Genomic DNA, 22,184 nt, shown 5'->3' on the forward strand with positions numbered 1-22,184 from the left:
ACTGCACTGCACTGCTAGTCTTTATTGAAATAGAGATCACTTTGCATTGTGTGCTATTTTTTGCTCTGCAGTGTGCCGGTCTATCACATGCAAGTCCGGAGAACAGTAACCCAATGCATTTCCAATGCTGATTCCTCTTCTAGTGCGCTCTGTGGATGGTGTTTCAAGTAGAATAATAAACTACATCTGCTGCAGTTTGCCCAGGGGACCTCAAGGAAACACACTGCTATTACTGCTGCTCTGGGCTTTTAAAGCAGTGTGCTGTAGTCTAAACACTACATGATTCTGAGCTAACTGGCTGTTTGGCATCCCGTTCTAAACGATATGTCGTGATTACAGTACATGTGTTTTAATAAACAGGCATTTCAAAGTTGCTGGCCACTCTCCTAGCGTGTCCCCTGAGTGGAGGCTGACGTAACCGATGGACATCCTTATTTTATGGTGCTGGCGCAGCAGCAAGTCTACAGAGTTCAGAGTTCAAACAAGGCTGTCAAATTGTGTGACTGTGGTCTAGAAGGTGATTGCGGTCTATATGAACATACTGCATTGAAATGTGCGAGTCCTCCAATGCTTCCAGGTGCAATGCAGTACATTAGGCTTCAGGCACGTGCACACACATGCATCAAGCTGGTGCTTATGTCACAGAAACTAAAAGCAGACAGGATACAAAGATTGCAGCTGCAACAATAAATCTCACGACTGTCTATTGTACATGTTTTTAAAAGGTTAAATGCATTTCAATTTAAAAACCTCTAATCAGGTATATATAACTTAAAGCTCTGGAAAATGTCATTTAGAGTACATCATTTGATAGACGCTTTGAGACCCAGAATTGTCTATAAATGCAGTTTGGGAAGTAATGCGGTCCCGCCACCAAATCAACTTCCACTGACAACCAAAAATACAACTGCTGCTCAAGACTGTGCAGTAAAAATGACGGGAATAATGTCAAAGAACAGCTGATGAAATCACTTTGCTAGAATATACTGTAGGCCTATTCCCCATACAGTATCTTACACAAAAGGTTCACAGCTACAGCTGATGACTTCAGTACTTTTGAATCTGAGATCATTAAACCATCTCATTTACAAAACTGTCCCGGGGGGAAATGATTTAAGCCATCCATACAGTCACCTTAATATACCTGCTGTGCCTGACTACAGTTAATCCACAGTCCCAAGGCCAGTAAAGAACCCAGGTTATTTAGGGCAGTGTATTCGATGCAGGTAAGTGGAGATCTAGCCCTGTATATCCTCACAGGAGAGAGGTTTAATGTGGGCCCTGAGGCAGCATACTGAACTGTACTGTAGTTATTATAATGTGACCAGATCCAACACATTTTAGAAATGAACCAGCAAAGGATTGGGTGCATTCTTGACTCCCAGTCCCTCAGCTCTAACATGTAGCCCACATTCCCTCCCAGTCGTCAGTGCTCACCACTAGACCACACTGCCTCCTGCCCCCAGTCCTAACCTTTCCCCTAGTCTACACCCCACAGATACACTGACCGAGGCACTGCTATATTTAGCTTTGTGGAATTGGCACAGAGGGAGTGTTTGCAGCCTGTGTGCTCCTGCCCTCTAAACTGAATCAAGTTTCATCTCCCCACCACCCTACCCACAGCCATGCAGATGTTCCTTTTTAAATCACTTTTTTCCCCAGACCCCCGCTTGTGCCCAGCATCTCGCACACTGTGTAGTCGAATGTTGAAGACACTTTTTTTCTGGCCCACAAACCATAGCCCGAATATTGTATGAGATTTACTTGATGTAAAATGGACAGAGCAGTATACTGTATATTGTGGTCACTGCCTCCTGCCCTCTCTTTCTGTCTGACCTCTTTTGTACTGTTTTTTTGTTTGTTTGCTCTTTCACCCACGCTCTCGTTCCCCCTCCCTGCAGATCTCTCATTAGCTCATCTTTGCAGCTTCATCTTTCCTTTTTCATTTGATCTCTTCTACTCCTTTCTTCTCCTTCCCTCCCTGTGTCTTTCACACTTGTCCTTCACCTTCCCTTCATCTGTTCTCATACAGTCTCTCTCTCTCTCCTCCCTCCTTTCCTTCCTCTCTCGCAAACAGCACCCTTTTGCACTGTCCCTCCCCCTTCCTCGATCATCTGACTGGCTGTATCCACAGTTTGCCTTAATTTAACCCTCGGTGCTTCCTGCTCTGTACTGTAAATCTAAGCTGATCCAGTCTGCCAAACTAAAAGCCCTGGCACGGTTATTTATTTTTAATTATAAAATCTTTGTACTGTATAAACGAAGAATACATTGTATACAACACTGCTGTATGTGTACACTGCTTACCAAGGAGGGGGAAAAAACATAAAAACAACTGTATATAACCAATGCAGTGAATATTTGCCTTTACCATTTTAAGACCTACATTTTAACTACATTCTGCCTGCAACCTATGGTCTGTCTTGCAGATAATCAAGCAGCTACAATCAAAGTGTTGCAGTTCCGTTTTCTTTTAGTTTTTTCCTTCTAATTTGGTAAGGGTACAGGCTTCCGTCTTAAATCATGTGCTTTTCAAAGAGATCGGGTGAGATCTCAAGTGATTCAGTCTGCGGTACAAGAATAGTGTATGGGCACAGGCACAGACACACACTGATACTGTACGTGGCCTGGCTAATATCACTTTTCTGCATTGCATCTCTCACCCCTTGCAGCACGATGGGATAGTAGAGTCATTCCCTAAAAAGGCCATCTCGCTCTCTCTCTCTCTCTCCTCTCACGCTCTTTCTCGCTCTCCTCTCACGCTCTCTCTCGCTCTCTCTCTCCTCTCACGCTCTCTCACTCTCCTCTCTCCTCTCACTCTCTCGTTCTCTCGCCTCTCTCGCCTCTCTCTCCTCTCGCTCTTTCGCTCTCTCTCTCTCCTCTCTCTCACGCTCTCTCTCTCACTCTCTCTCACGCTCTTTCTTTCTCTCTCATATTTACGATGTGCTCCCCCACTCCCCTCTCTGCTCTGCTCTCTGCTGCTAGAATGTAAGGTTCTAGGGTTGCAGGGACTGGCTGTACAGGGCAGGCAGCGAGTCAGCACTTCACGAGCTGGGACAGAGCTCAACACACACACACACACACACACAGAGTCTTCCCCACAGCACCTGCTGGTAGTCTTTTTAAACCTCACTTCAAGAGTACATTGCTGACAAATAATTGATATTGATTGTTTCAGTTAGTGTTGGGACGATAATGGGATTTTAGTATCATGATTATCATCTGAAAAATCAACACGATAGCTGCTTTTATTGCAATCATTCGTTTTTGTGTTTTTGAAACTTTAAAATTGCAGCAGCAATGCTTTATTTTGAACACACTTTTTTGAACCCCCCCCCCCCCCCCCCCAAGAAAGGTTTGAACAAAAAATACATTGAGCCTTTGTTTTAACTACTCTTAAAGCTTAGCTTACACTCTTGCTCAGTATGTTTAGCTCCAGGTTTGTTACTGAAGTCCATGGGCTGACCTTAGTTTCCTATAGGGAAAGATTTCAATAGGACAGATCATAGCCAGAAACCTGTCGCTGGATTCTGTGTTTTTAGAGCTTGTTAACCACCTGGGGGGAGCATTTACATGTAGGTTATAGCACGTCTGTCTGAGTGACTCGCTTCCATTTGTTCAGCTTTATATTGAGAACCACTCATTGAATTGGTATGGACACTTGGTATGGGCATTCTGCATTATATCAGTATCTACTGTAGATTGTGCTGAAGGCTTTTCCACATACAGTGAGTGTAACTTCCTCTTTGCTGTATTAGAGGGTATATCTTTGGAACTGCTTGCTTGGTTTCATTGATAATTTCACAAATCATTTCCATTGTATGATGTCCCCTGTGAGTGCCTGGCTCCTTTCTGATCATTGGCATTTGGCCTGGACGTTACGGTCACTGGGGGCACGTGTGGTGATGGAATCAATGTTTTCAAATGGTCTTCCGGCACTGCAAAGCCTTTCAGCTGTAAATCAAGGGAGTCTCGGTGTCTAGTGCTTGATGTTGATTGAAGGAGCAACTCAGAAGAGACAGATGTGTCTTTCCCTTCCATGGGAGAAGGATGAGAGAAGCTTGGCATGGAGAACCTCACCTAAAGCCCCTTTCACAAGGTGTTACAGCAGTGAAGCGGCATGTTGGGCTGTGTGAATTTCCTGTACCAGCATTATGCCAGCACAGAAGCGCTATAGTGGGCGTGGATTCAATGGCAACACACCCCACATGACTGCATACAAGACGTAACAATAAAAATACATCACCGTGTTGGCGTTCCCTTACCCAAGTCGAGCGTTCACACCAGTGACCTTTATGTAACGCAAATATCCACCATATTGTCACTCTCTGCTGTTGCCTGAACAGCTGGACTTGTTTTAACAATACTGTATCGTCTACAGTGTGCCTGAAGCACCTGCAGTTTGGTACTTGCCATATTGTATAACTTATATTGTATAAATACAATTGAAAACTAAAAGCAAACAAAACACAGCCAAATCCACTTCTTCGGTCATTCTTTTGGTTTTCCGTTGCCATGAGAACAATCTGTTGACTGACAGGTTTGAAAGTTGGTCTGTCATGATCCCTTTAGCTGTGTGAAAGGGTTCTGAAGTTATAATGGAGCAATTTTGTGCTGTGTGAGTGGGGCTTTTTAAGAATTGTTGAAACATCTCTGAGATGGCTCTAGTGTACTCGTGCTGTAGTACTTCTAAATTGAGCACTATTGAGTGTTCAATAGTTATGGATGATACATATCTACGGCATCACCAGAGCCATGTGCTAATTATTATTTGTTTATTTCCAAGGCGACTTACAGAGACTAGGGTGTGTGAACTATGCATCAGCTGCAGAGTCACTTACAATTACGTCTCGCCTGAAAGACGGAGCACAAGGAGGTTAAGTGACTTGCTCAGGGTCACACAATGAGTCAGTGGTTGAGGTGGGATTTGAACCGGTGACCTTCAGGTTACAAGCCCTTTTCTTTAATCACTGGACGACGCAGCCTCCTAATGCATCCGGTTTGAAAACAGGCTTTAATTAGCAGAGTGCAAGCAGACGGGAAGTGAAAACTGTCATCTTACACCTCCTAATAAAACCAGGGAATTGGCAGTAGTTGAAGTAAACTTAGTTTTGCTGTCTTAACATAACCTGGGAGTTGAATTCCACATGTTTGCTTTAATAGGATCAGCTTAAAAGGGGAATGATAATGTGAGAGAACTACAGGGCGCCCTAAAGGCTGGTTTCACAGACACCCATAAGCACGAATCTTGGATAACCTTACATAAAATAACATTAGGTAGTCCAAGATTAGTTCTAATTGGGGTCTGTGAAACCAGCCATGAAAGTACAGGCAAAGTGGGAGTCGAGGGAGGTGGTTGTCTCCACTTGATGCATCTTCATGTGTTATAGCTATTATTGTTTATGCTGTCTTAGTGTCTTGCTACTGTTTTTATTACTGTATAACAATTGTTTCCTGGGTAACTGATGGATTAACTCTTTCTTTCTCTCTGTGTTTCAGGCTCATATTAAGTTCCCGATGGACTATCCCTACTCCCCTCCCACCTTCAGGTTCCTCACCAAGATGTGGCATCCTAATATCTACGAGGTAAGAGCGTGCGTGCAAGTGCCTGGGTAGTTTGTGGCTGCAAATGGGATTTAGTGTTTTAATCCAAAAAGTGGGAAGATAGTGTGGCTTAGAGGTTAGTGTGCTACACTGTGTACTAAGGAAAGGAATTTGCCTTTTTATATTTTCTTGCCTTTAACTTGTCTCTCTTTCACAAAGTGTCGTGTTCTTTTTACTTGTCAAAATACAAAATAAATAAAAGGATGAAATACAAAGTAAATAAAAGGATGAAATACAAAGTAAATAAAAGGATGAAATACAAAGTAAATAAAAGGATGAAATACAAAGTAAATAAAAGGATGAAATACAAAGTAAATAAAAGGATGAAATACAAAGTAAATAAAAGGATGAAATACAAAGTAAATAAAAGGATGAAATACAAAGTAAATAAAAGGATGAAGTACAAAGTAAATAAAAGGATGAAATACAAAGTAAATAAAAGGATGAAATACAAAGTAAATAAAAGGATGAAATACAAAATAAATAAAAGGATGAAATACAAAGTAAATAAAAGGATGAAATACAAAGTAAATAAACGGATGAAATACAAAGTAAATAAAAGGATGAAATACAAAGTAAATAAAAGGATGAAATACAAAGTAAATAAACGGATGAAATACAAAGTAAATAAAAGGATGAAATACAAAGTAAATAAACGGATGAAATACAAAGTAAATAAAAGGATGAAATACAAAGTAAATAAACGGATGAAGTACAAAGTAAATAAAAGGATGAAGTACAAAGTAAATAAACGGATGAAATACAAAGTAAATAAAAGGATGAAATACAAAGTAAATAAAAGGATGAAATACAAAGTAAATAAAAGGATGAAATACAAAGTAAATAAACGGATGAAATACAAAGTAAATAAAAGGATGAAATACAAAGTAAATAAACGGATGAAGTACAAAGTAAATAAAAGGATGAAGTACAAAGTAAATAAAAGGATGAAATACAAAGTAAATAAAAGGATGAAGTACAAAGTAAATAAAAGGATGAAGTACAAAGTAAATAAAAGGATGAAGTACAAAGTAAATAAAAGGATGAAATACAAAGTAAATAAAAGGATGAAGTACAAAGTAAATAAAAGGATGAAATACAAAGTAAATAAAAGGATGAAATACAAAGTAAATAAAAGGATGAAATACAAAGTAAATAAAAGGATGAAATACAAAGTAAATAAAAGGATGAAATACAAAGTAAATAAACGGATGAAATACAAAGTAAATAAAAGGATGAAATACAAAGTAAATAAAAGGATGAAATACAAAGTAAATAAAAGGATGAAATACAAAGTAAATAAAAGGATGAAATACAAAGTAAATAAACGGATGAAGTACAAAGTAAATAAAAGGATGAAGTACAAAGTAAATAAACGGATGAAGTACAAAGTAAATAAAAGGATGAAATACAAAGTAAATAAAAGGATGAAGTACAAAGTAAATAAAAGGATGAAATACAAAGTAAATAAAAGGATGAAATACAAAGTAAATAAAAGGATGAAATACAAAGTAAATAAAAGGATGAAATACAAAGTAAATAAAAGGATGAAGTACAAAGTAAATAAACGGATGAAGTACAAAGTAAATAAAAGGATGAAATACAAAGTAAATAAAAGGATGAAGTACAAAGTAAATAAAAGGATGAAATACAAAGTAAATAAAAGGATGAAATACAAAGTAAATAAAAGGATGAAATACAAAGTAAATAAAAGGATGAAATACAAAGTAAATAAAAGGATGAAATACAAAGTAAATAAAAGGATGAAATACAAAGTAAATAAAAGGATGAAATACAAAGTAAATAAAAGGATGAAATACAAAGTAAATAAAAGGATGAAATACAAAGTAAATAAAAGGATGAAATACAAAGTAAATAAAAGGATGAAATACAAAGTAAATAAAAGGATGAAATACAAAATAAATAAAAGGATGAAGTACAAAGTAAATAAAAGGATGAAATACAAAGTAAATAAAAGGATGAAGTACAAAGTAAATAAAAGGATGAAATACAAAGTAAATAAAAGGATGAAATACAAAGTAAATAAAAGGATGAAATACAAAGTAAATAAACGGATGAAATACAAAGTAAATAAAAGGATGAAATACAAAGTAAATAAAAGGATGAAATACAAAGTAAATAAAAGGATGAAATACAAAGTAAATAAAAGGATGAAATACAAAGTAAATAAAAGGATGAAATACAAAGTAAATAAAAGGATGAAGTACAAAATAAATAAAAGGATGAAGTACAAAGTAAATAAAAGGATGAAATACAAAGTAAATAAAAGGATGAAATACAAAGTAAATAAAAGGATGAAATACAAAGTAAATAAAAGGATGAAATACAAAGTAAATAAAAGGATGAAATACAAAGTAAATAAAAGGATGAAATACAAAGTAAATAAAAGGATGAAATACAAAGTAAATAAAAGGATGAAATACAAAGTAAATAAAAGGATGAAGTACAAAGTAAATAAACGGATGAAGTACAAAGTAAATAAAAGGATGAAATACAAAGTAAATAAAAGGATGAAATACAAAGTAAATAAAAGGATGAAATACAAAGTAAATAAAAGGATGAAATACAAAGTAAATAAAAGGATGAAGTACAAAGTAAATAAACGGATGAAATACAAAGTAAATAAAAGGATGAAATACAAAGTAAATAAAAGGATGAAATACAAAGTAAATAAAAGGATGAAATACAAAGTAAATAAAAGGATGAAATACAAAGTAAATAAAAGGATGAAATACAAAGTAAATAAACGGATGAAATACAAAGTAAATAAAAGGATGAAATACAAAGTAAATAAAAGGATGAAATACAAAATAAATAAAAGGATGAAGTACAACTGAATGCTTGGTGTGCGGTGGTCAAGGCTTTCCCCTCTTGAGGGAGGTCAGGGTTCGAATCCAGGTTAAAATGAAAAAGCAAAATGAGTTGATCAGGCTCTGCTTGGCCCTCGGTTAACAGAAGCAAAGTTCACAGCACAAAACAAATACCTCAATATCGCCATTCTCCCATAATTATATTATTATTATTATTATTATTATTATTATTATTATTATTATTATTTATTTCTTAGCAAACGCCCTTATCCAGGGCGACTTACAATTGTTACAAGATATCACATTATTTTTACATACAATTACATTATTTTCTTTACACATTATTTTTACATACAATTACCCATTTATACAGTTGGGTTTTTACTGGAGCAATCTAGGTAAAGTACCTTGCTCAAGGGTACAGCAGCAGTGTCCTCACCGGGGATTGAACCCACGACCCTCTGGTCAAGAGTCCAGATCCCTAACCGCTACTCCACACTGCTATACTATTGTATATAGTATTTCCCAATATCTTAACATGTCTTTTAGTATTACTACCACCGACTATCTAGATCTCCTTTGATAATGCTGTTCTGTATTCAGAATGCTCCCTGTTGTTTTTTGTATTGTGACTGCACCCCAGTAGAAGTGTGCAACACTCACTTTGCCTGTGTCCGTGTTCACCCACAGAACGGAGATGTGTGCATCTCGATCCTTCACCCCCCTGTGGACGACCCTCAAAGCGGAGAGCTGCCCTCCGAGAGGTGGAACCCCACCCAGAACGTCAGGTAACGCGGGGAGCCACTTATTGAAACACCTTTTGAGGGGGGCTATACCGCAGAATCGCACAAATAGGTGCACAGGCTTCTACTTGCTTCCCCTTTACTGTAATGTTGCATTGAAAGTCATCATTGCTTAACTCTCAGCCCCACCACAGTGTTTCTGGAGGTGCTGTTCCACAGTTGTCTTGTCCCGTATTCACTGTAAAGGGATATGCTGCCATTGAAAGCTTAACATCTCCGTCCTTGTGTAAACATCTTTAGATCGTGTTAGGAGGTTGGGGTAGGAGTCTGCATGTGACACATGGAGACATTACAGCACTAGGAAGGGAGGCAGTTAAATGCAGGGAATTGTGTGAATACAGAGCATGTTCTCAGTGTTTGTGTTTGCAGGACCATCCTGCTGAGCGTCATCTCCCTGCTTAATGAGCCCAACACCTTCTCTCCTGCCAACGTGGACGCCTCGGTCATGTTCCGCAAGTGGAGAGACAGCAAAGGGAAGGACAAGGAGTACGCTGAGATCATTAGGTACGTGGTCGTGCTCGCACAGGCACATTGTGAAATGGAGCACACTCACTCACACTGTTTCCTGTATTACTCCTTTTGTTATTTCACAATTTGGTAGTTCATGAATTAGGTTAATTTGCAGTTAGGCCATCCCGACTGTAAATTGTTATGTCCTATAGTCCTTCGCTTTATAAGGGCTATTTAACTGTTTTCAATATTTCACAATTTTCAGCACTATAGGGAGCACTGTGCTTGAAAACCACTCTTAAAGCTGGTTTATACTCCATCGCTCGGCCATCGTTAACAAGCAAAGCGACCGGCGATCATCTCTGTCGTGTCGCTCTGCAGTTTATAGTGTCTTCCGACAAGCGCCCTGCTCCAAAACGACAGTCGCTGAGAGTTCAAATCAACTGAACTTTGACCTCGTCGCTGACCCTGTTGCTAGGTGATAGAACGCTAAAAATGGATGACAGGCTATTTATTGAGAGGCTGCTCAGTATAATTACTGCCTATCCCTGCATGTATGTTGTAGATAGAGCAGATTATAAAGATCAGCAGAAAAAAGAGAATGCTTGAGGATTTTACACTCTCGGCAAATGAAAGGCTTCAAAGTTGTGTGTCTTTTGACCGGCACATAATGTCACTGTCATATCTTAATATATGTTTGAATAATATTAAAGAACCGCAATGCGGAACTGTGGGACAATACGATTGAATTATAAATGGAATATAACAAATAAACGAGCTTTGAAATCAAACGATATATTTGTCTATCTAATCTAGCTACCTACTGCATACAGTGTTTCTTTCTAGAACGCAGTCAGTTAAAATAACAGAATGAGAGCTAGCCTGCATTGCAGTACAGCTCAGATAAAAACCACATGAATTCATAACGAAACGGAACACCAGCGCTCAACCCATGACAGCCCCAGTGTGTCTTTCTTGTGATCTGTCTAGAACACACGTATTGTATAATACCAGATGCCAGAATGCATCTGCATGTAGCGCCGGGATGGAAATAAGACACTCGCTGCACAGCATTTTGAGACCTTTTAGGTTTACTAGCTGCAGGCTCTTGATGAAGCAGAAAAGCTTCAAAACCTGAAATGCCTCAAACTGCTAAAGTCTGATTTCCATCCATGTAGCTTGTAGCTCAGAAAAACAGATTCGTCAAAACAGAGTTAATACACAAAGTCTTTTTCATATCGTGAATGTACTAGCTTTTCAGACCATAGAATAAATGTTTACTGTGTGTGGATAGACACAGAGACTGTAAAAATAATTACAAACTGATATTGAAAGTGTGTAAAATACGTGTTACAGTTTGGTAGTAATGTGACATTTTGTTTTTGACATTTGCAAGTCAAGTTAAATATATTTAAATTGCTGCGTTTTAGCTGAATTATAAGATGTGTAAATAATAGGATGTGTTCCTATTTTTGTTCTTGTTTGTGGTTAGCTATGTACATGTGTAGGAACACATTATTTAAAAGGTCTCGAAGCCCTCTAAGCTAAATAGTATTTGTCTTCTTAGAAGTACTTCAGTGTCGCTGTGTGTTTACAGTGCGTCGATGGACGGTGGCAGTGCGTTGGTCAGTTGATAATCGAGAGACAGCCGGCTGTCACTGGGCTTTCAGTTGAGCGATAGTCGAGTGATGGAGTATAAACCAGCCTTCAGAGTGTATGGTAACACTTAATAACTAAGTCAAGTACACAAACATTTTGACTAGGGGCTTCATTATTGTACATTTAGTTTTGCAGTCTGTCCACAGTTCTGTTGTTTCTAACTTGGGGTTAAACAGTCAAAGAACAATGCGTTTTCTTCAAACAGCAGCTTATGTAATTGTTTACTCCAGTGATTCTAATTAGCCTGGTATGGTGGATTCAGCTTCTCTCGCATGGAGTTTAAACACTGATCACTTGAGCTCTCTGTGCTCAATCTACCTACAGGCTGAATGCTTTGCGTATGGTCATTCCTTGCAAACCCAGTACTTTTTTTATGTTCTGTGTCTTTGATCCATCCATCATCACAAAAGCCTTGCCATTTAGCTTGATATTGATGCCATGTCTATATATCAAACAAACCATTTTCACAAGACCTGAATGAGCTTCTGCTGTTAAAACCATTGATGAACAGATTCCCCAGAAAGAGATCTGAGGCAGTGGAAATGCAGTCCCCGATACAGTGCTACTCAACTCTGGCCCTCGAGATCCATTCCAGTGCTGGTCTTTATTCCAGCCAGGTCCTAAATTAGTTAATTGTCTCTTAGCAGCTTCAATTAACTACATTAGAACCTGCTTGGAGTGAAAACCTGGACTGGATTCAATCTCGAGGGCCAGTTGAGTACCGCTACCCTAATATGACCCCCTCCTGTCCTCTGTGTTTGCCCACCCCCTTCAGGAAGCAGGTCCTAGCCACCAAGGCAGAGGCTGAGAAGGATGGTGTGAAGGTGCCCACCACGCTGGCAGAGTACTGCATCCAGACCAAAGTGCCTTCCCACGACAGCAGCTCGGACCTGCTGTACGACGACCTGTACGATGATGACATAGAGGAGGAGGAGGAGGATGAGGACGGGGAGTGCGGGGGGGGTGCCGAGGAGGGTGACTGCTACGAGGACGACGACGACTCTGGGAACGAGGAGTCCTGACCGCCCCCCCCCAACCCGAAACAGCCCACTCATCCATCCGCTCATCTGTCTGTCTCTCCGCCCGTCCAACGCACACACACACACACACACACACACACACACACACACACACACAAGCTGAAAAAGAGCAGGCAATGCAACAAGCAAAACCGCCAGTGCAAACAATTCAGATGAACCCCCGCAGCTTGTAATCCAATCCCAGTTTATTTCTAATTTAACAGACCTCCTCTCCACGGTGCTCTGGAGTAGGAGAATAGGGGATGCGAGGCAGTGGGGTGAAGAGGAGCACTGTTGGGGTTAAAAAATATTCAGAATTTGAATTCAGTAGCGGTTATTAATAACAAGTAACTTGCCCACTCTGTGCTGTTTCCTGTTGTGTGGCTTTTACCAGTTGCTCCTTTTTTATGGACTTTTGATTTAAATTTTAAAAAAGAAACACACACCTCATTACTCTTCACCCATTATTGTACAGAGTGTGTAACTCCCGGCTCCCGAACAAAATGAAATTCTCTTGCAAACAGCCTGGTTTTTCTTTTTTTTCTTTTTAAATGTTTGTGGTACAGTACAATAGAAAATCAAAACCTCTTTTTAAGGGTACTCCCTTGTCCCATTTCCTTGCCCTTTTCAGCAGATTTCTGCCCTGTCAGGTACCAACCAGTAATCATGAATTTAAGCAACCTACAGGTAGGGAGACTGTGGCTAAAATGAGCTCCCCTTTAAAATACGTTTTCAGTTTTGATAATAAAGGGGTTGATTACTGGTACTTTTTTTTTTTTTTTAAGAGGATTTCAGTGGGGTTTTTTTTTTAAGGAAGGTCAATTCAGAGTTTGCTGCATGGCCCAACCTACAGCACAGGCCATCCCATAGTTGAAGGTCTTCTGAACTTGTTACAGAAAGGAATTTGGTCAACACAGACCCATACTGAATAGAGACTAGCAAAGTAATTACTGCAGTGGCATGTCAACAGCCTGACTGGTAAATTCCACTGTTGGCTTTTATTCAGGTAGAAAGATTAAAACTAACTTGGCATGAACCCTACTTTGTGTGCAGTTGATAGTCTGGCATAGATAGAGGCTTCCCTTGATAATACAGTACTGGCTAGCAGGGCTATGTAACCTCTTCTATGTCTCTGGGAGTACAGACGTGCAAAACACACTACAAGCCATCCTGGTTAACAACAGCTTCTTATGCCACGACATTTCAAGGGTCTTTACTGAGGAAATACACAGCCACAGATTCTGCAGAGACATTTTACTTATTAACAGAGGAGTGGAGAGGGCTCCCTGATAACCCTGTGCAGAGGGTTCCACAGAAATGTGCTTCAAGGCTAAAACAAAGTGTGGCATGCTTAGGACTGAAATAACAAGGAGGTCGGCACCAGGTGAACCTCATTGGGGCTTGGAGAATGAAGGGTGTCCCAAGACAGTCCAAGAAAGATATCTTGGACCAAGGCACATGGACAGCTAACCAGACTATTTTAGATGCTGCGTTTGGAGTAGAGGATATCCCTTCTCTAGCTACAGTCACAGGCTTTCTGCGAGACACACGACCGCTGTTTGTGATAGAAAACCAGATCATCATTTTTAGGGTTAATTGAAATTACGAGCGATCATACCTTTTAATGACGTATGGTGCTTGTTTAGGATGCTGCCATGTGTCCTAGTTGGCATTGTGCAGACACTCTCAGCTTGTGCCTGCATCAACCAGCTTTATAAATATGGCAGCATGTTCGTGCTTCTGCATGCAGCGGAGGCTGAGGAATCCTGGAAAACAGAGAGCCCCTACTCCTGTTCTATGAGCTGGCAGCTCTCCAGAGCTGGGGCACAGTTTGATGGCTGCTCACGATTGCTCTGTTGCAAACACGTGTCATTTCAGTGGGGAGCCTGTTTGTGGTAGCAGTGTCTGAGGATTGCTGCAATTGGGTAAAGCAGGACTGGACACTCTATATGGATTTCTTTGTGTGTTTAGTTATGTAACCTGTACAGGTAGCATCCCTCCCCCAAGTTGAATCCCACTCCACAGTTGAAATGACATGCCTCACTGTGGCCCGCAGATAAGTCTTCTTTGAGACTGTGGAAGAGACCCAACCAATTCCTAGCACATGTTTTGAAGTTTTTCTGGAATTATCAGTGCTAGAAATTGTTTTTTTTAAATGTTATTCTGCTGTATGGTAGTTATGGTATGTTCTCTTACTATACTTCAGGCTGCATTCATTAAACATTAGTGGGCTATTAAATGCATAGAGGCTTCAATGTGTTTACTGGGACGCTTTTAGAAATGACTTGTGCATTACCTAGAAGTTCTGGAAAATTGGGTCATGTGGAACAGTCCATCCACCTCAAGGTTACTATGGTAGAAGTGTCTGACAATGTGCCATACTACTGCTGCACAGATAAATAACATCTCAACAAACCGCTGCAAACGTCCTGGTCTTGAAGTGAGGTTATGTTTCCATGTTCCTCAAATCTCATTCCCATTTATACGCTTTGTCAAGCAATCAGGATATTTCTGGTATGGTGTACAGTGCCAAAAATATCCACCAGCTGTCTGACTAGGTGTACTGTCTGTATTATTTGAAACCTCAGTGCTTTTGGACAGGTGTGTGGAAACTGCATTAGTTTAGCTCCTGACTCTTTGAATTGGTTTGAGCTGAGAAGTGGGGGTGGTGTGACCTGGCTTCTACCCCACTGTAGACACTCCTGTATGTAAGCTCCCCATAGTAAAAACATAGAACAGTTTAATAAAGCGTGGTAGAACATAGGTAAGCACTGTAAAAAATAATGAGGTATGGTAAAGCATATTCATAAACTGTGGGAAATGCATAGTATAACAATGGGAAATCTGCACAAATACCATGGTGAACTTTTATAAGAGCTGATTTGGAGTGTGACCCTGAGTGAATTGGTTCACCTTCCTTTTACTTCAGTAATGTACACATGTGTGTAATAATGCAGTATAGAGCAGGCTTTCTAAAGCTGATTCTCCCTCACTGCTTCAAATCTAAACCATGCTACCCAGAGCCATGTAATCATATACAGCCTGCCAAAGTGCAAGGTCAGAGTAGTAGAAGCTAGGCCAGCTGGTCAGCTGACGTCCTCTCCGTGTTTCAGAACTGATTGCCAAGGCTTTTCTGCTTCTGATTTGCAAAATAAATGTAAGACTGTGTGTGCAATTGCACCTCTACTAAGCAGTTCGGTTCGGTGTGCTTGTCTAGCTCCTTTAAAGGGATTAGGGGTGGGGCACATCTGTTACTGAAGGGATGGCCATTTTAATTTTCTGCAGCTCGACATTCAAGAAGTTTGTATGTTTGATCCATTATTGAGATGGGCTGCCTTAACAGTGCATATGTCCCCAGTTCCTCATGTGTTAGTATTAAAAGTTTTAAGGATGTGTTGCCTACCTTTTTAGTTTGATTCTATACAACACTGTAGAACAGTTGATGTTTGGTGGACATTACCCAGCTGACCGCTGTGATTTGCTGTCATTTGGAGACTTGTTACAACCCCTTAACCTGTCTGCCCCATGTTATCATGGACGTGTTTGCATGTTGCTTTACAAATACAGTATCCCATTTCTAAACATGGCAACGCTGAGACCCCCTGGAGGATACCCTCGCAACTGCAGCTTTGAGCACGTTTTTCATGTTATACAATAGAGCACCATCTAGGCAGATTTCACCAGGCTGCCGCTACTGCAGCTCTGTTCAAAGTGTCTGTGGTGAAACATGCACACACCAGTAGCAGCATCCAATACATTGTTTTTTATTCAAAAAAATGAAACTCTGAATATCGTGGCTTCTGTTTAATTAAAATGGCATTTTCGCTTGGCGCTGCTAGTTTTTGAAAGAGAATTTAAATGTTTCTTAAAAGAATGGGTTATTTGTAGATGCCTACTGAAATTCTCTTATCCCATATAAGAGTACAGTGATATTTCAGTATTCCTGATTATGAATCTGCATCTATCCATCTGTTTTGGTATAAAGCAGGCATGCATAGTTGGAGGGGCTGAGCTGATGATCGGAAGTAGTTTTAATAATTATAATTCTGTTTTGTCATTTTTGACCAAAAGATTAGTCTTGTGTTTCCATTAGGCATTAGGATGAGTGTCAGTAAGGCCTGGATTTTGCCCCAGAATATTGATTTAAAAATTCCTACAGCATGAAAGCTATGGTATAAACTGGAGTTTATGGTACTGCAGTATATTTCCACCTGTGTATAACTGGGTTTGAAGCGAAGGCCATTTTGGACTCGGTTGTGAGGTTTGAAACAAATATTTCACCGAATTCCCAAACGGTCTCTTTGCATGCTAGCTTTGAAGCTCGCTTTGTGGGAATATTCAGGCTTTCTGTTTCACAAATATTTGCCGTTGCCCCCTGAATATAGGTTTTAAAGTCCCAACACAAATTGACAGTGTGGGTTACTACACAAGTATTGACAATTTCAAAAGTGATACGACTGGCTGTCACGTCCCACGACGACTGTGTAAAGAGTGCAGCCTGTCTGAATGTGAGCAGGTATGCTGGCTATGGCAAAGGGCTGACCCTGTGCTGTGTCATTTTCTTAAGCTGTCTCTGGACAGCAGCTTGATGTGTTTTTTTTTTTTTTTCAAATGTACCTTTTACTATGTTCTTTTTTTCTGAACAGGAGCCATAAAAGCCCAACCCAGCCTGTGTGTGTTTGGGTTTTATTTTCTCTAAAGTGGTATCTTTTTCCCAGGTCAATGTGTCACTCTTGTGCTGTGTCTGTGGTGCTGCAGCTGTTAATCGGATTTGGCTCGGTGCTTGGGTACCCTAACACAGTATGATGGTTGAGAATGGATACGGCGTTGCGTTCTGTTTTACTGATAGTTTGTTAGAATTCCGTTTTAGCCACGTTCTCTGTACTGGGGTTTGTTCGTGTGCAGGCCCATTGCTACAGGGTACTAATCGTGGTCCCTGGCTCTCTTTCTAAGTGACAGGTTTCCATGGAACTCACATCCTTTGTCGTGGGGTAAAGAACTGCAGAGTTCCTTGGGTGACACAAATACTGCTTTTACTTCTGCTTTTGTTGTTTTCTTTCAACAGGCTCCCGGGATGTGTAGAAATAAGAAACTCGTACGGTTAAGATTTCTGTTCTGCCATTCGCTTGTTTGTCATCCACTTGGAGAAAATAAATAAATAAAAAAATGAGTTTACATGTTGTGTAAATAAAAACTGAAAAAAGTTAAATAACTTTGGATTTGAACTGTAGCCTGAAGATTTCAATACATTGAAAATGCTGCACTAAAGTATCTTGATAGTCCTGTCTGAGTTGAAATTGCAGTTCTTTTCTTTTTCCTGGTTTTTTATAGTTTGCCTCCTGTGTTTACCTGTCCCAGTAGAATTCTCTTTCTGTGTCTCTCTCTCTCTCTCTCTCTTTCTCTTGTTCAAGCAAATTTTCCCTTCTTACTGCCTCTTTTTTGCTGTAGATTTTATTTTGGTCTCTGCATTTACTGACTAATAAAAATGTGAAATAAAGGATGCTGTATTGTTAGTTTGTGTCGTGTTTTTTTTTTTTTTTTCACACGAGCACCACTGAGAGGGAATTTTTCCTTTTTCAATTATATATATATATATATATATATATAATGAAACTGATGTTCTGTGGATTTTACACCAGCTAATTGTAGTCATTGGTAAGAAAGTATGCAATATTTTTCTTTTTGTTCAGAATCACTCTGTATAGGATTACATAACACAAAAATGAACTTGGAGACCTCTATAGCAATACAACATTGTCACATATCCAGTCCTGTAAGCCCCCTCCTCCATTAGACACCACATCACAGACCCCTCTCTATATTGTACTGCTAATCTTCCCCAAACCTATAAGGTTCTCCCAGGTGACTTGGCAAAGCCAGTTTGCAAAAGATATTGATGTTTACTTGTATAAAAGCTTGAAACAAACATTAACCAAGACCTGTCATCTCTATTAGAATGTACTGGATGAACTTTTTAAGCAGCTAGTTTTGGGATATCTCCAGCAGTAGGGGTATTTGTAACTGAAGTGGCATTAGCCAAAACGTGCCAGTAAGTAAGTAGTCATTGAGGAATGGTCACATACGCAATTTTACAACTTTAAACAGCTCACTGGCTCTCTGCCACGTACAAACAGTGCTGTCCTGGTGACTCTAAATTCTATTATGGAATGTGTTTTCTATTTCTGCTCCAACCCCTGTACAAAACGTTCTACCTTCAGTTTTCAAAATGAAATAAGCCTTCGACACTGAAAAATAATCATCTTAGGCTTGACTAACTGAGCTTTTGCTAGAGGGCCAAATTCTGTCCCATAGACAAATCAAAACATTTGAAAACAGAAATGCAATTAATAAGGCCAATTTAAAGGATAGTGCAGGCACCAATATTTATTATTTTTCTCATTACAAGATTTATTACCAGATTTTTTTTCTTATTTTTTTTTATCAAAACACACTTATGTTTTTGTTTAGTACAGTAACAATCACCAACAACAAGCATGCTACAGACAAAACGAGCAATGAAGTCAGATTCAGATCTGTCCGGTAGACAGGCAGGTTCTGTGTTAGCGTGCGTGTGAGTGTGTGTGTGTAGATCAGGATGGCTGTTGTCTGTTCAGTATAAAGCTGTGTGCCTCTCTCAAGGCTTCCTGCATGTCCTTATACTCTGAGAGCTGGCAAGCCTCCTCCACGCCCAGCCAGCGGTAGTCCTGGTGCTCCTCGGACAGCCGGACCGAAGTGCCGCTGTCGCACAGCTCCGCCAGCCAGTACACCACAGTCTTGGGCTGGCTCTTCACCATGTAGCGCAGCTCCTTCCTGTAGCCCTCCAGAATGCGGAAGTGCTCCTCCCCCAGCCCCGCCTCTTCCTGCGTCTCCCTCAGAGCGGTCTGCAGGTCATCCTCCCCAGGGTCCACATGTCCTAGGAGGGGAGGCTGGAGGGTCACTCAAGAACTGAATTCCTGCCTTGGTTCAGCTAAACTACTATATCTTGGGAACAGTTTGCCTGAATTTGATCAGTCACCCATAACTATTAAACACTCAATAGTGCTACACTTACAAATACTAAAAGAAACTGAATAAGTAATGACAACAGATTCTCGAAGACACTGAGAAAGACTTCTAGTCAATAGTTTTGTCATCACTTTATTAAAAGTTTATTTTAGTGCTTCTGAATTTCATTCAAGAAGTTATTGAAAAAAAACTTTTAGGGCCATTAACGTTCATAACGCGTGATCAACTTAAAATATTTCTGATTGAACTGATATCATTCAAAATGCCATTGATATGCCACCCCTTCTTAGCAATTAAACCACATTGGTTTTGACTATTACATTGACTTTAAGTTTGGAAAATGAGAAATTGACTACTGCAGATTCCAAAGCTCTATTCTTTAACTAGTCCACCGTTCCCCTTATTCTGTTTTACCCTATCCACACTCCCAAAACAATGCTAGATCAACATGAGGCAAAACCACATGACTGCCTGTTACATAAAGCACAGTTACGTTTTATTACAGTGATGATCGCACGTTACATAGGAAAAGTAAATGGGGCATCTATCACCAGTTTTCAGTTGAACTGTTCCATGAACTAATTAAAAGACTGGCCCATAGTTCTGTTTATAAATGGGGATATGTTTCCTTTCAGACCTGCCCTTGTGTTCTGTGGGCATTATAAAGCACCCCTTTCCCCTTCCCGTTGCCTCTGTGCCATGCAGCTGGATGTTACCTTTGGGGGGAGTCCAGTGATGTTTCCCATAAGAGGTCTGAAGCAGCAGGAATTCTATTTCATCCCCCATCTTCAGTGCACTCCCACTCAGCGTTCTGCATATGATGAGGCCGCATGCCCTTAAAGCCATAACCCTCAGCAGACTAAAGAAGACAGAGAAACAGTCTGGGGTCAGGAGGAGCTCTAGAGTGTCTCACAGGCATTGGACCTGCCAGAAAGAGTTGCAGGTAGGAGCTGCTGTGGACCACCAGCGTGTTAAAATCATCCTGGAGGGAGGCATGGCCCTTCCTCAATGATTTCTGAATTGCTGAAAGCCCCACTGGAAGTCACCTCTCTGAAACAGCAGCACTCTCTGCAGTCTTGGGTAAGCTACAGAAGCACCTGCCAACAGAGCACCCACCATCAGCCCTGGACAAAGTCTGACTATGCTTCTGCTTGGGAGCTGTCCTTTCGGATTTGAGGGCTTCGAGTTTTAGAAAAGAGAAGAAAAACAAAGCCTGAAAAACGTAGAGAAATCCACCTGCATGGCTTCTTAATGTTACTGTGACGATGTGCTGGAGTACAGTAATACGATTTGGATAACACCTTATAGTAATCCCCACGTCTTGCATGACAATCATCTTCAGCACATGAGCTTATATATGTGAAACCAAAGGAGCAACAGTGTGACCGTTTACACGCTGTCTGCCGACTGAAAGCAAGCAAGGAGCAACAGTGTGACCGTTTACACGCTGTCTGCCGACTGAAAGCAAGCAAGGAGCAACAGTGTGACCGTTTACACGCTGTCTGCCGACTGAAAGCAAGCAAGGAGCAACAGTGTGACCGTTTACACGCTGTCTGCCGACTGAAAGCAAGCAAGGAGCAACAGTGTGACCGTTTACACGCTGTCTGCCGACTGAAAGCAAGCAAGGAGCAACAGTGTGACCGTTTACACGCTGTCTGCCGACTGAAAGCAAGCAAGGAGCAACAGTGTGACCGTTTACACGCTGTCTGCCGACTGAAAGCAAGCAAGGAGCAACAGTGTGACCGTTTACACGCTGTCTGCCGACTGAAAGCAAGCAAGGAGTAAGTGTGACCGTTTACACGCTGTCTGCCGACTGAAAGCAAGCTGCTGCAAATCTCCTATCTCATCATACCCAGGACGGACAGTTAATTATACAGGCATCTGAGATTCACAAATAACAACTTCATTACTAACAGCTACAGTACCTGTGCTCAAAACAAACATGTATTTTCTGTCTGAACGTTTCAGAACGGTATCGTTGCTCGAGAAATGGAAATGCACTGTGCTCTTAATTTGTTTTACAAGTCTACTGTCTTCAAATAACTGGTTTGGAATAAATGATGAATATAATGTGTCATAATTTACTTTTATGCTAGACCTACCGATACAGAGATAAGTAGCTACATGGTACAGGCACATTTAATGACACATTCAAGGAGGCAGTGTGGTCCAGTGGTTAAAGTCCAGTGGTTAAAGTCCAGGGTTTATATCCAGACAATCACCGGTTCAAATCCCACCTCTGCCACTGACTGATTCACTGTGTGACCCTGAGCAAGTCACTGAACCTCCTTGTGCTCCATCCTGCGGATGAGATGTTAAATCAGTGTCCTATTGTAAGTGACTCTGCATATAATGCACAGTTCACAGCCTACCTCTGTAAAGTGCTTTGTGATGGTGGACCACTATGAAAGGTGCTATATATAAAATAAATAAATAAAGATATTATTATTATTATTATTTTGCAATTAACTCACCGAATCACACAGAATGCCTCCCCAGAATCTGTTGATACCCTGGGCACGTTAAACTAGTCGATGGTGCAAATGTGATATGTGTACACAAGTGAATGCCGGGCAGTATAAACGCGATTAAATGATGTTCAGAAATGTAAATAAACAGTACACACTTACATCTTTCCGCACACGCCTCACCCAGCTCGCTTCCTGAATGAAAGGGAGAAGTCTACGCGTCACGCAAGTCTTCAGATGATATTAAAACACCAATGACTGCGTTAGACGACTACCGTATAACCCTGGGAATAAGCGCGTTTCCTTATCCACGGGCACAGGTGTTTAATGTCCTGATAAACCAAT

General features: G+C 40.3%; 2 protein-coding genes across 7 annotated transcripts in view; one reads left to right on the forward strand and one right to left on the reverse strand.

Annotated features, from left to right (window-relative positions):
• LOC117973294 (ubiquitin-conjugating enzyme E2 R2) overlaps positions 1-17,879 on the forward strand; it is a 38,184-nt gene extending 20,305 nt beyond the window's left edge. For both annotated transcript variants that reach the window (XM_059024946.1, XM_059025009.1), the window contains 4 exons: positions 5,500-5,586; positions 9,126-9,223; positions 9,608-9,742; positions 12,123-17,879. In XM_059024946.1, coding sequence (XP_058880929.1) covers positions 5,500-5,586; positions 9,126-9,223; positions 9,608-9,742; positions 12,123-12,369 — 567 coding nt within the window. In that variant the 3' untranslated portion in view covers positions 12,370-17,879. The remainder of the gene's footprint in view (positions 1-5,499; positions 5,587-9,125; positions 9,224-9,607; positions 9,743-12,122) is intronic.
• An 844-nt stretch (positions 17,880-18,723) lies between these two features.
• Positions 18,724-22,110, reverse strand: LOC131696468 (bis(5'-nucleosyl)-tetraphosphatase [asymmetrical]-like). 5 transcript variants are annotated; one of them, XM_059025110.1, is made up of 3 exons: positions 22,002-22,110; positions 20,088-20,230; positions 18,724-19,279 (listed from the first exon to the last, which is right to left on the reverse strand). In XM_059025110.1, exons 2-3 carry the CDS (start codon positions 20,215-20,217, stop codon positions 18,957-18,959), a joined length of 453 nt encoding a protein of 150 aa, XP_058881093.1. In that variant the 5' UTR covers positions 20,218-20,230; positions 22,002-22,110; the 3' UTR covers positions 18,724-18,956. The 5 variants fall into 5 exon arrangements, with proteins under 5 accessions (XP_058881093.1, XP_058881132.1, XP_058881167.1 ...); XM_059025149.1 differs by lacking the exon at positions 22,002-22,110 and adding an exon at positions 21,846-21,987; XM_059025184.1 differs by lacking the exon at positions 22,002-22,110 and adding an exon at positions 21,474-21,558.
• Positions 22,111-22,184: the final 74 nt, after the last annotated feature.

Source organism: Acipenser ruthenus, chromosome 1 (assembly GCF_902713425.1).
Source record: "Acipenser ruthenus chromosome 1, fAciRut3.2 maternal haplotype, whole genome shotgun sequence".
In the NCBI taxonomy this organism is placed as follows: domain Eukaryota; kingdom Metazoa; phylum Chordata; class Actinopteri; order Acipenseriformes; family Acipenseridae; genus Acipenser; species Acipenser ruthenus.

Excerpts from the sequence above, each read along its gene's own strand:
- LOC131696468 (XM_059025110.1), bottom strand. The coding sequence starts at position 20,217 with ATGGCTTTAAGGGCATGCGGCCTCATCATATGCAGAACGCTGAGTGGG. Across the intron at positions 19,280-20,087 it reads TCACTGGACTCCCCCCAAAG|GACATGTGGACCCTGGGGAG; the intron begins GTAACATCCAGC and ends CTCCCCTCCTAG.